The sequence below is a fragment of the Hippocampus guttulatus genome, chromosome 3 (assembly GCF_054856545.1).
Source record: "Hippocampus guttulatus isolate MCC_2025c chromosome 3, RoL_Hgut_1.0, whole genome shotgun sequence".
NCBI classification, from domain to species: Eukaryota; Metazoa; Chordata; class Actinopteri; order Syngnathiformes; family Syngnathidae; genus Hippocampus; species Hippocampus guttulatus.
This window is the reverse complement of record NC_141263.1, coordinates 7,621,740-7,637,712: the sequence shown is the minus strand read 5'-3', so window position 1 is coordinate 7,637,712 and position 15,973 is coordinate 7,621,740. Positions and strand designations below refer to the sequence as shown.

The following is a 15,973-nucleotide window of genomic DNA, read 5'->3' as shown; positions in this document are numbered from 1 at the left end:
GGGTGTCTTCAATCTGTGCAGTGTACAACGAAATCTCAAAAGTAATCCAGGATAGTAATCTAGAAAGAAATGTGCTGCTCAATGTCAGAAAGATTGGTCTCAGTCGCAGGTCATGCAACAGTAAAATGATCAAGAACACACACCCAAGAATGGCTCAGAGCAAAACATTGGACTACTCTGAAGAGGCCTATGAGCCCTGATCTCAATCCAATTGAACCTCAGCGGAAGGAGCTGACACATGCCGTCTGGAGTATTGCCCAAACGTGAGAGAACTGGAGTAGTTTGTGCATGAAGAGGAGCCTAAACGACCAGAGGTGAGCATTCCGTCAATAGTGAAGGAAGGTCCGTCAATCAGTGATTGATGGACGCCTGTTGTGCTGACGAATGACAAATTTGGGGACATTTTTAAAAACTGCCAGATTAAGCAATGACAAAAATGGGTGGAATTGTTTCCCATTACTCCAAGATGGGACCGGCTCATTAAACAACAAGCACAGGACTTCAACTAATAACAACTACATTTAGAGTACTGGTGAGTTGTCCAACATTCTCTGAATTCTGCTTATCCTCTTAAGAGTTTCAGACAGGTGGAGCCTATTCGAGCTGACTTCACGCAAAAGGCAGACTACACCCTGGACTGGTCGTCAATGACACATTCACGCTGTTACTGAATGAGAAGAGAACCTACACTGCCTGCACCAAAGTCCGGCGAGTGTACCACTACATTGTCAGTGATCCAATGTGCGTTGTAGTTTTAATATTTAGTTTTTGTTTCAGCACTGGTGCATCAAAAACATTGCTTTAAAAAGGAAACCGGCCTATGGCGGGAAAAAAACAGGTTGGGACTGTTAAGTGTTTCAGGCTGGAGTGTGACTTGTTCTTTTTGCCAGTACATTTTTCGTCATTAGCTTGCTGCATAATGAAGGACCTCAAGATCAATTATTTTTCATCTTTCTTGACAAAAACTTGACAATATTATAATCTCATAAACTATGAACTCCACTGCATGTGTTTGGGTGACTTTTATAAGGTATATGCATTGCTGAATATGATTTGAGCTGGACTGTAATGTGGGTATTCCAAATTTTCACTTACTGTATATCTTTCAGATCGTGCTGACGTGAATTTGTTGCTTTTGTGATTTGTTTTAGACAAAATATGCGGCTGGGTTGATTTACACTTTGCAGATTATAATAATACAAAGCCAAAAAAAAAATCTGAACTCATCTACTCTTTCATGACCTCTGCAGTTTCACCACCTGTTCTCAGGTTAATGAACAAGTTAATAACCAACAAATCTGCTTTTAACTAAAGGTTGACTCAGATTAATTACAAAATGCAAATTAAAGGTGAATTTCAGACAGCAAGGTGCTTACAGGTTTGAGTGAGTCTTTGCCACGACATCCAAAATGTCATCTTATGAATGAAAATATGAAGCCGCCACTGTAGTGGTTCTCCTATTTTTTTTAAATTAGGAGCAGAGCGGAAACCTTTCCCCCACCTATTTATTACAATCCATAGAACACTTCATTTCTTTAACAAGGATTGAACATCATCTTTTTCCCCCCCATGGTAAATATGAAGTATATTGACTATAAAAATGCCCACGGCCTCTTCAGAACTCACTGTCTGCTGGTAGACTCTGTGGAAGAAGCACCCACCCCCCCCACTGTCCCATTCACATCAACAAATAGCACCTTAAAACAAAAAAATATATACTTTTTGTCTACATTTGTGAAGTATAAATCATTTTACATTATATACATTTTTACGTATGTCATAATTTTATGTGAATATTATGTTTCAATTAAAGCATGTAAGTACATCTTTATTTATATAGCGCTGCAGCTGGAACAAAGCGTTTTACAGAACAGTTAACATAAACTAACAAAAATAATAGAACAACACAGTATGAAACACGGACATTCATACAATCGTAACCACTATTCCTGCATACGCCTTGTTGTTTGAAGCAGTTCTAAATGAAAGAGGCAAGATTCAAAGTGTCCTTTTACAGTAGATCAGAGACGTCATGCTCAAAACGTGCATGACGTCCCACATGTCTGCCACAAGCTAAGTTTGAAAGTAAACAAGAAGCTCTAGTGCCCATTGATTAAAAAAAGAGATTGGTTCACCTCTCCTGTCCCATGTAAATCCGCTTCAATTCCAAGCACCAACTCTCGGTTCCAGATACAAATCCACGCTCCACGCCGAAGCTCCTCTCCTCAGCTTCAGCAGCCATCCATCCGGTGCTGTCCAACAGCGCCGACATCTCCGCTGAACAAAACGGTGCTGTGAAAAATGCTGCCCATTACAGGCGCAAAAAACACCAGCATCCCGGGGGTTGTTGAGCGGCGACAATCAAATGGCGCTGACATTCCCCTGCATCAAAATCAGCGGTCGTACATGCGTGCTGCCGAGAAGGCGCAACCATCAAGAACAGGATCTTCTCCTTCCAAGAGTGTCGTGGCTGAAAACGGTCCACAACAGGTCCACAAGGAGGAGAACAAACACCGTATGACAAAACACAAGATAAATATCAAAGACAAAAACAATAAAAAAAACAGAGCAGACGGTAACTACCACTGGGAAGAGGAGGAACACACATGCCAACCAATAATGTTAAAAAACTATGAATACCCAATAAAAATCACAAAACTGATATTTCTGTGATGCCCCACTACCGTTTTATAGGTCAGAATGTGCTTATGCTGAATTATTTGTCTTAACACCCTGTCTTTACCTCCATTGCATTCATGCCGCATTGTTAAGGAACAATGAAATGCAATCATCGGTTTCAGCCCAACTCTAATTCTCTCACAAACAGTACCTACGTTGACTTTGATTTTTGTTTGGAAAATTATAAACATTATTAAATGAGGTTTGGGATTATGATACAAATCAATGACAAAATATGTCTCGGAGTGGAGAGCAAAACAATCATTAAATCATGAGACATTTGAAAACAAATCGAACCACTTTTTCATTTCGCTAAAACAGCATCAATCTGACCAAGCAGCCGATACTGTACCAAATGTCATTTCTCTAGGATTACAGAAAAAAAAAAAAGATGTTGACATACTGCATTTCAGACACCGTTCCAACTCTTTTCCTTTAGTTATGGAGTACAAGCATTGCAGTCGACTTTAGTCTGAACTCAAAGGCATTACAAAATTTTTAACATTGAAAACAAACTTCAGTAAATGGAAAAGACCAACTACGTGCTACTGTTCCACATCTCTTACCTTGTCTTCAGAACAGTGAAAGAATCTTGAACACATTCGTTCAAAGCATTTTTTTTCCTGATGGAAAATCCATATTGCTGTTCCTTGAAGGGAAGTACAGTATACTACATGAATGTCCTCCAGGAACATAACGTTTGATCACATTACAACTTTATTTTTAGACAGTGGATGATGCATCACAGCACAAAGCAGTGTCTTGAATGTAACAATATTTGATTCCTCAGGGACAGGAATGTGTTTTTCTTTTTTTTTTACTTCAAGCCTGCATGTGTTTCGCAAAAACAAAAAGCAAATAAAGAGCCGCAGTGCTTAGTCTTTCCTTTCCAAGATTTCTTTCAAGGGCTTTGTATAATTTAAGATGGCCAAATTGAGTGAAACCCTGTTTTTAAAGTTGAGTATGCATATCCTTTAAAAAAAAAAAACGCTTGGTGTAGGCTATTCCAAAATCCTTTGAGATCAGCCACTCTGAAAATGAGGATCGAGATCAAGACCAAAGCGGTAGAGGACTGGACATTCGATTGGGTCAACGATTGTCAGAATAAAAAGCTTTTCATTGATTGTCAAGCAAGTGCACATATTCTTGGCAAAGGGTATTTTGATTTGTGCTGCTGCGATAAATTAATGTCCGATGAGTTGTTTACCATTAGTTGATTTGATACAAATAGGTAGGTCAATACTGTTGGCGCTAAATGTTTCTCCCGAGGAGGAGCCAAATTTCCTTTTTGGGTGCCAAGCTGAAATAGTTGCGCACACCCCGATTCCTGTCACTAACAAGGAGCTGGGACACCAGTGGGCGGATCCTCTTCTAAAGGTATTATAAATGGCTATATTTTGCCAGAAAAGATTGCTATCCTGGAGACAAGCTATGGTTGCTGAAGCGTGAAATGATACCACTGGGAAGAGGAGGAACACACATGGCTGGTAGTCTCAGGCAAACACCTTAACATTTACAAGCAGGGTGCCCAAACCACCATCACTCTCAGAATATTGCAATCTTAAACGTTGAAGTTCCGATCACCAATCACCTTTTCAATCTTCGTTCATCCGGCTGGACGGCAGAAGACGACCAGCGCTGGGGGGGGGGAGTTTCTTCATAATGAATGCAAAAAGCTTAAGAGTGAGTTGAAAGAATGTGAGCTCCTGTCACTGCACAAAAGTGATGCAAAAAGGCTCAAACATCGAGTGACAGGCAACCTTGTCGACTGAGTCATTTGCAGAGTGCAGATGGACATACAGTACATGACCTTGAAACCTTGCAGTGGTCAAGGCACTGGCTGTAAATGTCCTGGTCCATCAAGGCGCAAGTTACGCCCTTGAGCCTGCTGTGTTTCGCCTTGCTTCCAAGCAGCGACAGACCCACATGGACACCACCTCTGCATTTCCATCATTGTATTGCACGATGAAGGAATGATCCTAAAAACAGGAGAAAGCAAAAAGAATCATGAATACCGTCAGCATGGTGATATAGTGTACTATTTATTTACCGTGCATTCAAAAAGTACTCCACCCCCTTTTTTTTTCCTGATGCAACCATATAATCACAAAACGGAAAATGTTCACAAATTTATCAAAGAGAGAAAAAAAGAACTAAACAATCAGCTTGAATCTTCAACCATTGAATTGTTAATATGACTGCACTTCAAATGTAAAGGAAATAAGGGCCAAAATTTTAAAATTCAGACTTGGAATTAAAACTAGGCCACTAAGAAGCTCAGCATCAACTGATTTCCCCCCCTGAACTTCTCTTAAAGGTGTATTGGTGATGACAAATTAAAAAAGTGAGCTGAGTGAGAACTGCTGTTGCTTTTAAGTTTGACTTATTCAACTGCAACATACTGGGGCAACTTATTTCTGCTTTGACATACCCAACTATTAGCAAAAGCTCGAAACCTGAAATGTATTTATTTTCAGCTCTTAGAACTTTTTCATCCATTCATTTTCAACACCGCTTATCCTGAACAGGGTCGCAGGGAGGTGTGTGTGTGTGTGTGTGTGTGTGTGTGTGGGGGGGGGGGGGGTTGCTGGAGCCTATCCCAGCTGACTGTGGCCGGAAGGCAGACTCCATCCTGAACTGGTCGGCAATCAGTCACAAGGCACATTTAGTGACGAACTACCATTAACACACACATCCCATGTCACTGAGTGGGATCTGATTTAAAAAACAAACAAACAAACAAAAAAACCTATTTCAAGGTTGAAGGACCTTCAACTGATTGTGCATGATTTTGGAGGGTCCACTGTGCCCAGAAGCTTAGACTGGGTTGATGGTTAAAGTATATACAACGATTGCTTTTGAGCATCTTCATTAATGGCATGGTGTGGTTTCGCACATCCCTACGTAAACAGGGTGAAGAATGGATAGAAAATAAATACACACATAAATGATCATTTGGGGGCTCGACAGTTGCTACTGTTCATTTGCAAATGACTTGGGCAAGGAAAGACAAAGCAGCTTTATGAATAGAGTGCATTTTAGGGACAGACCATTTAACCATCGGACAGATAACAATGAAACCTATATTGGGAGAAAATGACATGACAATAGCCGCCTCCAACACACTAACAATGGTCTGGTTACTTTCACTTTACCGGCGGCAAGCAGGTAAAGATGGCTCGGCTGAGCGCAACTTCCGACGTAGCAGTGAGCCATTTGTTTCGACGGTTTGTGTTGCCTTTTACAAACATCACAAGACGTCATCGCATTTAAAAATGTTGGGATATTGGAAATAGGTGGGCAACTTGTTACACTGTTGGCGGTTGTACTAACAACTAGAAGAAGTTGACCCCGTGGCAACAAAGAGCAATGGTTTGAACACTATCTGGCTTAAAATCTGAAATAAAATAATGAGGAATGACCTATTATTTAAATATACTTTGTAATTACGCTTAGTCTGTGAAATGGTGGAAAATTATTCACTACGCAAAGCTGCTTGAATGATATAAGAGTAAAAGCCAGCAAGTAACAATTTGACAGACACTTGAGACTCACTTACACTTCAGTGACTCCTTTACATACATTCCTTCATTGAAACGCTGGTGGTGGCTAATATTTCCATTAATAGGCCTAACAATACTTCTTCCCGTTGACGTCAGAATAATTTATCGATCCTTAGAAAAGGAAGAGCAATAAAAATAAACATGTTATTTTCGATCTGATGTAGTTTCACTCCCAAAGTGCAATATCTTTTATGATCGTTTTTACTATTAACAGCTTGGAAGCGCGCATAATAATAACAATAAACCCAAATAAATCAAAGTTGAAGATGACTCAATGCTCCTAAATAGTTAAGACTAACAGATAACACTTTATCATCAAAATGTCTTGTCAGGCCATTTGTGATTATTGGCTTTATTGATCTGCTTGTCAGGCTGTGAAAGTTGAGCAACAAAACGCAATCGAAAAGTGTCTATATCTTGGGTACATGTGCGTCACTCCAGTGTTGATTTCCACAATTGCAGACTGGGTTTGTTTACCTGGTAACATGTCTTGTATCCTGTGGCGCGATGCATTTCATTAATGAAGTTGTAAGCATGTTAATCCCTGTCCTGTGTGATTGTTAGCAGTAATTGAATGCGTCTCATATTTCACACATTTATGTTTGAGTTATGTTTATCTTTTTATTTATCCATCCATCCATGATCTGATCCGCTTATCCTTACGAGGCTCGCGGGCGTGTTGGAACTTTTCCCAGCTGTCTTCGGGCAGCAGGCAGGGTACACCCTGAACTGGTTGCCAGCCAATCACTGGGCACGCATAGATAAACAAGCATCATACTCATAGTCACACCTGAGGACAATTTAGAGCAGGGGTAGGGAACATTTGTTCCTCGAGAACCATATAATGCCGTTTTAGATCTCTCTCTACGTCAATACACCTGATTCAAATGATCAGCTCATCAGCAAGCTCTGTGGAGGCCTGAAACGATCATGAACAATTGAATCCGGTGTGTTCGAGTAGGGAGGGATTTAAAACAGGCAGTGTTGGGCTCTCGACGAACCGGAGTTTCCTTCCCCTGATTTAGAGTGTTCAATTAACCTACCATCCATGTTTTTGGAATGTGAGTTAGGTGAGGTTTAGAATTCCACCATAAACCGGTTCGGAAGGCAATGCGACACGCTTTCTAGTACTACTGAATAATAAACTGTATTAAAAACTTTGATTGGCAGTGTACATTTATACGTATAGATGCCTACGTACACCGTAGTGTTTTCATACAAATATTTATGGTAATTATACTATAACTTTACAAGTGTTGGTTACACTTGACTACAGTGTCTTCTAACTAATGTTGAATAATGGGTTAATTCTGTGTCATATAAAGCTCAAAGAAAACCGCTGGCTTCAAACAACTATGGAGAAAATTTGACAGGATGAGACTTGAATGCCGCTCCAATGGCGTGACTGACAATGCATCAGTGCCATCTTGCAGCACGCCAGCATGTGTGAATGGGATATTTGTCAACAAAAACCCATGGGTCGAACATGAAAGCCTTTTGGAGTCAAGGTGCTGACAGGAAAGTTCAGGGTAGACTGAAGAGATCCCACAACACACATGAGGAACCCAAATGAGGTGCAATGATATGCTGACCTTGTGAGTGAGCCGAATTTGTCACAGGGACATCATCTTACAAACTGAAAGCTGTTGCCGGTCACAAAAAGACCAGACCATTTAAAGAGCTCTAGGCACATCTTAGGTGTGCCCAAAACAAAAGCTAAGCAAGGTTGTGAAAATTGCAGACTCCCCAGCAACCACTGCTGTAAGAACCATTCAGATGAAACTGAACTGGTGAGTTCTAAAATAAAGTGAAAATTTATTCCCCCACATGAAGCTATCCTTCGACACTAAATCCTTAGCAAGGGGAAGTGGAAACTCATTGTCAGAATTTGGGTTTTGGAACCGCAGGGTTACACTTTGAGTCCAGCATACAGAAACAAAAAGCGAACTTGATGCTGGCTAGATGCTCGTCTGCTTCCCAACAACTGTTGAGGTGTCCAGAAGAAAGGCATCGACCCCATTCCCAATATGAATACAAAAATCTGAAAATTTACAGATGGTTGTCTTAGGTTAAAAAAGATCCACATCATGTATCAAAATGTGTTCATACTTTAACTCCTAGCTATCTTGTTTACAGGTAGACAAATGAGTGGAAAAAAATCACCTTGAAAGTAAGAAACGCCACATCAAAAAAAGAGAACAGGAATTGCACATTAAAATACAATATGTTATTGTGAGGTTTTTAGTTTTTTGTGGTCGAGAGGAGATATGGCATGACAAACAAACTGCACATTTTGCGTTAAAAAAAAAAAGATCATTAACTGAAAATAGACTGAAATAGATGAAAACATGTTTTATGGCAGACAGATACGGGAAAATTAGAGTTTATTTGATTAAAAAAGATTGAGGAGTAAATTAAGATATATTGAACTGAACTGTATTTTAAAACAGCATTTATGTGTTAATGTGGAAACAGGCAGACGTGGGAGGGATTCTTTTGTGAAAAATAGAGGGGCTCATCTGGTGTCTCTGGGGTTGAATGTGTTTCTGTGCACGCCTTTGAATAGAGAAGCAGAATGGGTGGGGGGGGCTTCATTGACAAGGGTGCTAAAAGGCTGCGTGAAGGCTGCTGGCTAGGGAACGAGGCATGATGAGGGTGAGCGGGAGGGAGAGATGACATGTCAATCAAATCCCAATCAAATAATGTAATTGTGTTGAATGCTTGCGCTTGTTTTTCTGGCCTTCATCGACAAAAATAAGCACATGGACAAAATAAGGTTGACCAGTAAAGTCTGCTAAATGCGAAAATAAGGGAATTTTACAGGAAGTGTAATTTTTTTTTTGGGGGGAGGGAAGCCTTGAAGTTCAAAAGACAGCAACAAATAGCAAAACACAACATCAAAGCTCAAGAAAAAACAAAAATAACAAAAAACTGAACGCAATGGCAAATAGAAAAAACCCCAACAAAACAAAACAACAAACAAACAAAACAGCAAATTAAGATTATTGTTGCTTTTTAGTTATTTGATTTTTCTTTTTTTTTTCCATTTGCTGTTGCATTTAGTTTTTGTTCAGTTTTGTTGTTGTTGTTGTTGTTTTTTAAGTTATTTCTTGATATGTCTTGCGCTTCTGGCCCACTGTAGGATGGTCTGTTTGGAAGCAAAAGCAAGAAACCTCATACAGGAATGGTGATCATCAGATCCTAGCAGCTAACCTCCTGGAGACAGGCCAATGGAAAGTTCCCTCAACTGAGCAATTCCATTAACTTAAGACGACAGAATAGAGTGTCCACAAGTATAAGGAGAGAAAAGCACACTCACCTTCCTCCCCTCTTCGAAGGTTCATCATATGTTCATTGCAAAAGCTTAAGACGTGGACAAATGGGTTGAATCAAGTTATCTTTCAAACCAGAAAAATGACGGGTGATTCAATTTGAGACAGCTGACTTTATAGATTTCTTCAAAACTATGGCCGACAAAATGACATCCGGATGCGTTTTCAATGTCCAACATCAGTCCATAGGTTACAACAAGCTCCCTTACATCAATATTTGGGAACACAAAAGTAGGTCGGTTCTAATAGGACCCCCAAGCCCAAGCCCCATGAAACCTGGTCCTCATAAAATCAAGATGCGATAACTCCTACAGTACACGGTATTTTGATTTGTCCAGCATATGTACTGTACTATTATTTGAGAAGTTTGCCTTCCAGTAGAAAGGAGTAGCTAAGATAAAAACTAAAGGCAAATGGTTGCACAAGCAAAACAGGCCGATGCCGTTTGGCACATTAACATACAGATAGAATAGGTAAAAGAGTTTTAATGGACTCAGGAGGCTGGCGGAATGGGGAGGCAGAGTAAGAAGTGTGGAGGAAAGAAGGAATGAGGCAGAGGAGAGAGAAAGAGAGACAATCAGCAGACTGGCATTACAAAAGGCAGGCATCCATGACCTTCCATCTCTGGGCTCATAGCAGCAAGAATGAAATAAAATGCCTACAGGAGGGCAAAACTACAGGTAAGGGGAAAAGTAGATCGCGGAGAGACACTTTGGTAGGACAAAAGTGAACAATACAAGAACTTTGTATATTGCTAAACATGGAAGGCATGTTTCAAGATGCCATCCACCCATCCATTTACTTCCGCTTATCCCAGACTATTGACCACAGACTAAACTCTTTTTAATTCTGGTGTTTAAAAAAAACCCCTCAATGTATAGACGATAAGTAGCATCCATCCATTCTCTGTAATACTTTTCCTCACCAGGGTACACCGGCACTGTTGGCCAGCCAGTTGCTGAGCATAAACAACCATTCACACTCACATTCACGGCTACAGACAATTCAGGGTCATCAATTACTCCACCATGATTTTTATAAGGAATGTGAGGGGAAACCAGAATTTCCGCAGAAAACCCACATGCAAATTCCAAACAGGGAGGCCAAATTTGACCCCACCACCTCTGAATTGTGAGCCGGATGTGCTATCATAAGTAGCATTTCCAATCAAATGATCTATTAGACAAACAGATCTGCAATATATACAAACAAAAACAATCATCTAAATGAGAAGAATGCATTTTGGATGAAGACATACAGGTATCATTTGTCCCGAGGATGAACCAGCCATGAAAATTAAATTCCAACGAACTTCTGCCTAAAAAAAATACTGCTAAAAGAAAAACTCTTCATCACGAGACATTCACTTCCAATGAGTGTCAGACCATGGTTTCCATTTAGCCCTCTATGGTGTCAGACTGCAAACTTGCAATCTGTTAGCAGCTCCACATTTACACCCTTCAATGCTCTGTCCCCACAACGTAAAACTTCACCCCATAGCTCTCTGAGGACCTAACTGTCACTTGTCCTTGGCCTTAAAACAGACAGTAAAATGTCTCTCCGCTTTAAAGGTGCTTCGTACAAATGACGGCCTTGTGGCGCAGAGGACACATGCACAGTTTGGAAGTTGTGTTGTACAGTGCACAATAGAGGTTACAGATTTCGGATGTAAAACACCTTTGGGAAGTAATAATAATAATAATAATACATTTTATTTGAAAGCGCTTTTCATCACACTCAAAGACACTTTACAAGAGCTTAAAACACAGGATAAAAATGTGCACTTAAAACAAGCATACATAATTTACAAAAGCACATTTAGATGAACAAAAAGCAAAATGGGTAAAAGAGATTAAAAGGTATTAAAAGCATTGTGGAACAGATGAGTTTTAAGGGATGATTTGAAGGATTGGATGTCAGTACAGTTGCGGATGTGTTGTGGTAGAGCGTTCCAGAGGGTGGGAGTGGCGACAGAGAAGGCTCGGTCCCCCCAGGTTTTGAGCTTGGTCACGGGGATGGTGAGGAGGTTTGTGTTTGAGGAGCGGAGATTGCGGGAAGGAGTGTATTGGTAAAGAAGGTCGGAAAGATAGGAGGGGGCCCGATTGTGAAGGGCTTTATAGGTGAGTAGGACCAGTTTAAATTGAATACGCTGGGGAATGGGGAGCCAGTGGAGGTTTTTAAGGACGGGGGTGATGTGATCACGAGTGCGGGTGTGGGTGAGTAGGCGGGCGGTGGCATTCTGGATGTACTGTAGTTTATTGAGGGAGTTTGGAGGTTGTACCGTAGAGAATGCTATTGCAGTAGTCAAGGCGGGAGGTGATGAAGGCGTGGATGAGGGTTTGAGCAGCGTTGAAAGAAAGTGATGGGCGGAGACGAGAAATGTTTTTGAGGTGGAAGAAAGCAGTTGGGTGATGTGTTGGTCGAAAGAGAGGTTATTATCAAAAAGGACACAGAGGTTGTGACAGTGAGAGGAGGGGGACAGGGTGAAGTTGTCAATAGTGAGGGTAAAGTTGGAGGTTGTTTGGGTGAGGGACCGAGGACCGATTATAAGCAGTTGAGATTTAGTACAGTTAAGAGTGAGAAAGTTTGTTTGCATCCAGGATTTGACATCTGAAAGACAGTTAGACAGGGTGGTGTGGGTTGTTGGGGTAAATGATTTGGTGGATATGTACAATTGGACATCATCAGCGTAGCAGTGGAACTGGAGACCATGATGACGAATGATTTGGCCGAGGGGTAAAAGGTAGAGAATGAAGAGAAGAGGACCAAGCACAGAACCCTGGGGGACACCTTGGGACAGTGGGGCAGTGTAGGAAGAGCAGTTGTTTATGTGTATGAATTGTTTCCTGTCTGTGAGATATGAGTGAAGCCAGGTGAGGACTTTGTCGGTGATGTTTAGGGATTGTAGGCGAGAGAGTAGGATGGAATGGTTGATGGTGTCGAAGGCAGGTGTAAGGTCAAGAAGGATGAGGATGGAGAGTAGGCCGGAGTCAGAGGCGAGGAGGAGGTCATTGGTGATTTTAAGGAGGGCTGTTTCAGTGCTGTGTTGTGTGCAGAATCCAGATTGAAATTGTTCAAAAAGTTGGTTGTTGTCTAGGTAGGTTTTAATTTGAGATGCGACGGCACGTTCTATGACTTTGGACAGGAAGGGGAGGTTGGAGACGGGTCGAAAGTTGCTCATGATGTCAGGGTTGAGTCCGGGTTTTTTGATGATGGGGGTTACGGCAGCCAGTTTGAGTGAGGAGGGGACATAGGCAAAGTTGAGGGAGGAGTTGACAATGTTCATGACGAGGTGGGAGATGGTGGGAAAGCAGTGCTTGACGAAGGAAGATGGGATGGGATCCAGTAAGGGGAAAGATGAACGCAGGGCCTACTATAATGTGATGGCTTATTCCTTTTGTGTATCTAAATAAATATAATCACATCTACCTACATTCAAGTCAAGTCAAGTCAACTGTATTTATTGAGCACTTTCAAACAGCCATCGCTGCATACAAAGTTTAACATTTTAACAATTTAACATGCACAATAAACAGTAAGACAAATCGGTAATAAAGGCGGTAGAAAGCACCAAACAGTAAAACCAAGAACAAATATAAGTCATGCTGAGTCGAATGCCAAAGAATACAAGTGAGTTTTGAGGAGGGTTTTGAAGATGGGCAGCAAGGAGGCTTGCCGAATGTTCAGTGGGAGGTCATTCCAGAGAGAGGGACCAGCAACAGAAAAGGCTCGATCCCCTCTGAGCCTGAGTTTAGTTCTTGGTACTTCTAGTAATGTCTGGTCCACAGACCTGAGGCGCCGGGCAGGTGTGTAGGGGCGGATGAGCTCAGAGAGGTAAGGCGGCGCGAGATTATTCAGAGATTTGAAAACAAATAAGAGGATCTTGAAAATAACTCTAAAATGTATGGGGAGCCAGTAAAGGGATGCCAGAGTAGGAGTTATGTGCTCCCTTTTATGAGTACCAGTCAAGAGGCGAGCAGCGGCATTCTGGACCAGCTGAAGGCGCTTAATGGAGGACTGGCGGACTCCAAAGTAAAGGGTATTGCAGGAATCGAGCCGGGATGTGACAAAGGCATGAATTACTGTCTGAAAGTGTTCATGTGAGAGGAGAGGTTTTATTTTGGCCAGCTGTCTAAGGTGAAAGAAGCTGGATTTGACAACGGCAACAATTTGCCGATCAAGTTTGAAATCACTGTCCAGTTTAAGGCCCAAGTTTGAGACTGTTGACTTAAGATAGGGAGACAGGGGGCCCAGGTCTACAGGATGGGATGTACAAGGGCCACTGGGACCAAACAATATCACCTCTGTCTTCTTTTCATTGAATTTCAAGAAATTTTGTGCCATCCAGGTTTTGATTTCTTCCAGACAGGATAGGAGTGGCCTTAATGAGAAGGCGTCTTTCTTGCTCAGTGGGACATAAATCTGGCAGTCATCTGCATAGCAGTGGAAGGGAATACCATGTTTCCTTAAGATGGAACCCAATGGGAGCAGATACAGCGAGAACAGCAGAGGCCCCAGAATTGAGCCCTGTGGAACACCACATGACAGGGGAGCAGTGCGTGACTCAGAGCAACCAAGGCTGACACAAAAGGTTCTGTCAGCTAAATAGGACCTAAACCACTCAAGAGCACTGCCGCCAATGCCCACCAAGTGCTGCAAACGAGTCAGCAGAATACTGTGATCCACTGTATCAAACGCTGCAGTTAGGTCCAATAAAACTCGACACACGTGGTCTCCAGCGTCGTTTGCCAGGAGGATGTCATTAGAAACGTGTAACAGGGCTGACTCTGTGCTATGCATCGTCTTGAAACCTGACTGGAAGATCTCCAAGATGTTATGTTCATCCAAGAAAATTTTCAACTGCATGTGCACCACTTTTTCCAGAATTTTGGAAATGAAAGGCAGTTTGGAAATGGGCCTGAAACTTGACAGCACATCTGGATCAAGACCAGGTTTCTTGATCAAGGGTTGGACCACAGCATGTTTAAACTGTTGGGGAACTATACCAGAAGAGAGGCTGCTGTTGATGATATCCAAGACCGATGCGCCAACACTCGGGAGAACCTCCTGAAAGAAGTGCGGGGGAAGAGAGTCGCAAGGGGAGCCAGATGGCTTCGTCTGGCGAACTACATCTTCCAAAAGCGTCAAGGACACAGTTTCAAAAGAATTTAGCACAGCTGAACATGGAACATGGACAGAGGGGTCAGATGCGGTATTTGAGACCGGAGTCCTAGCTGTAGAGACCTTATCAATGAAAAACTGAAGGAATCTGTTGCACATCTCGGGTGAAGAATCCGAGCAAGTAGGCAGAGGGGGTTTGAGTACAGAATCTATCGTTTTAAATAGTGCGCGTGGGTTGTGACAGTTAGCTTGAATAAGGTCCGACAGATATTCTCTTTTGGCCTCTTTTACTGTGAGCTGGTAGTTACGCCAGCAGTCTTTCCAAATTTGATAAGAGACATGCAATTTGTCTTTTTTCCACTTGCGTTCGGCTTTGCGACACCCCTGCCTAGCTGCGCGGGTAATGCCGTTAAACGATGGCTCGGGTTTAGGTTTTGGGAGCACGGTTTTTGAAGGAGCCACCAAATCCAGGATGGCACGGCATGATGAGTTGAACCAAGAGGTGAGTTCCTCTGTGTTAGACGAGGGTACGCAAAGCTTATTAAAGGCATCAGAGAAACGACTAGCAGTGAGAGGGTTAAAAATTCGGCGTTTACAACTAGGAGCGGCAGATTTCACAGCAGCATGCGATAAGACTACGTCAAATAAAACTGCCATGTGATCAGAAATCCCATTTTCAAGGACTTCCAGATTTGACACCGGTAGACCATAAGCAAGGACAAGGTCTAAAATATGTCCTTGTTCATGTGTCGGGCTGGTCACATACTGCACGAAATTAAAAGAGTCGATAAGTCTTAAGAAGTCCTTTGCTAGTGTTTTTTACGGACAGCACACATGGATATTAAAATCCCCCATTAGGAGGATATGATCATATCTCAGCCTGATTTCCGCAAGAAAGGTTGAAAAGTCGCTTAAAAAGTCTTTGTTGTATTTAGGAGGACGGTAAATGACAGCACAGAGCATGGGGAAAACACGACCGACTTCAAAGAAGGTTGCTTCAAAGCTGGTGGCCGATGTGGTGAATCTGCACCGTTTACATTAGAAATTGTTCTTAAAGATACTCACCGTTCCTCCACCACGGCCTGATGTCCTCGGGGTATCGAGGAAACCACAGTCAGGTGGCAACAATTCAAGCAAAGCGTTGTACTCACCAGTACCTGCCCAAGTCTCCGTCAGACACAGGAAATCCAAGTCATTGGAAAGGAAATACTCCCTCAGAATATGGGTCTTGTTCGTCAGCGACCGGGCGTTTAACAACGCGATCCTTGTGGGAGTAGC

The 15,973-nt window shown here is 42.0% G+C and overlaps 1 protein-coding gene across 3 annotated transcripts in view; it reads right to left on the bottom strand.

Annotated features, from left to right (window-relative positions):
• Nucleotides 1-2,970: 2,970 nt before the first annotated feature.
• The window catches only part of map2k5 (mitogen-activated protein kinase kinase 5), a 54,550-nt gene continuing 41,547 nt past the window's right edge, over nucleotides 2,971-15,973 (bottom strand). For 2 of the 3 annotated variants that reach the window (XM_086106428.1, XM_086106430.1), the window contains one exon: nucleotides 2,971-4,658. In XM_086106428.1, the coding sequence (XP_085962554.1) occupies nucleotides 4,551-4,658 (108 nt within the window). In that variant the 3' untranslated portion in view covers nucleotides 2,971-4,550. Of the gene's footprint in view, nucleotides 4,659-6,238; nucleotides 6,354-15,973 lie in introns of all 3 variants that reach the window. The other variant, XR_015100397.1, reaches the window with a different exon arrangement.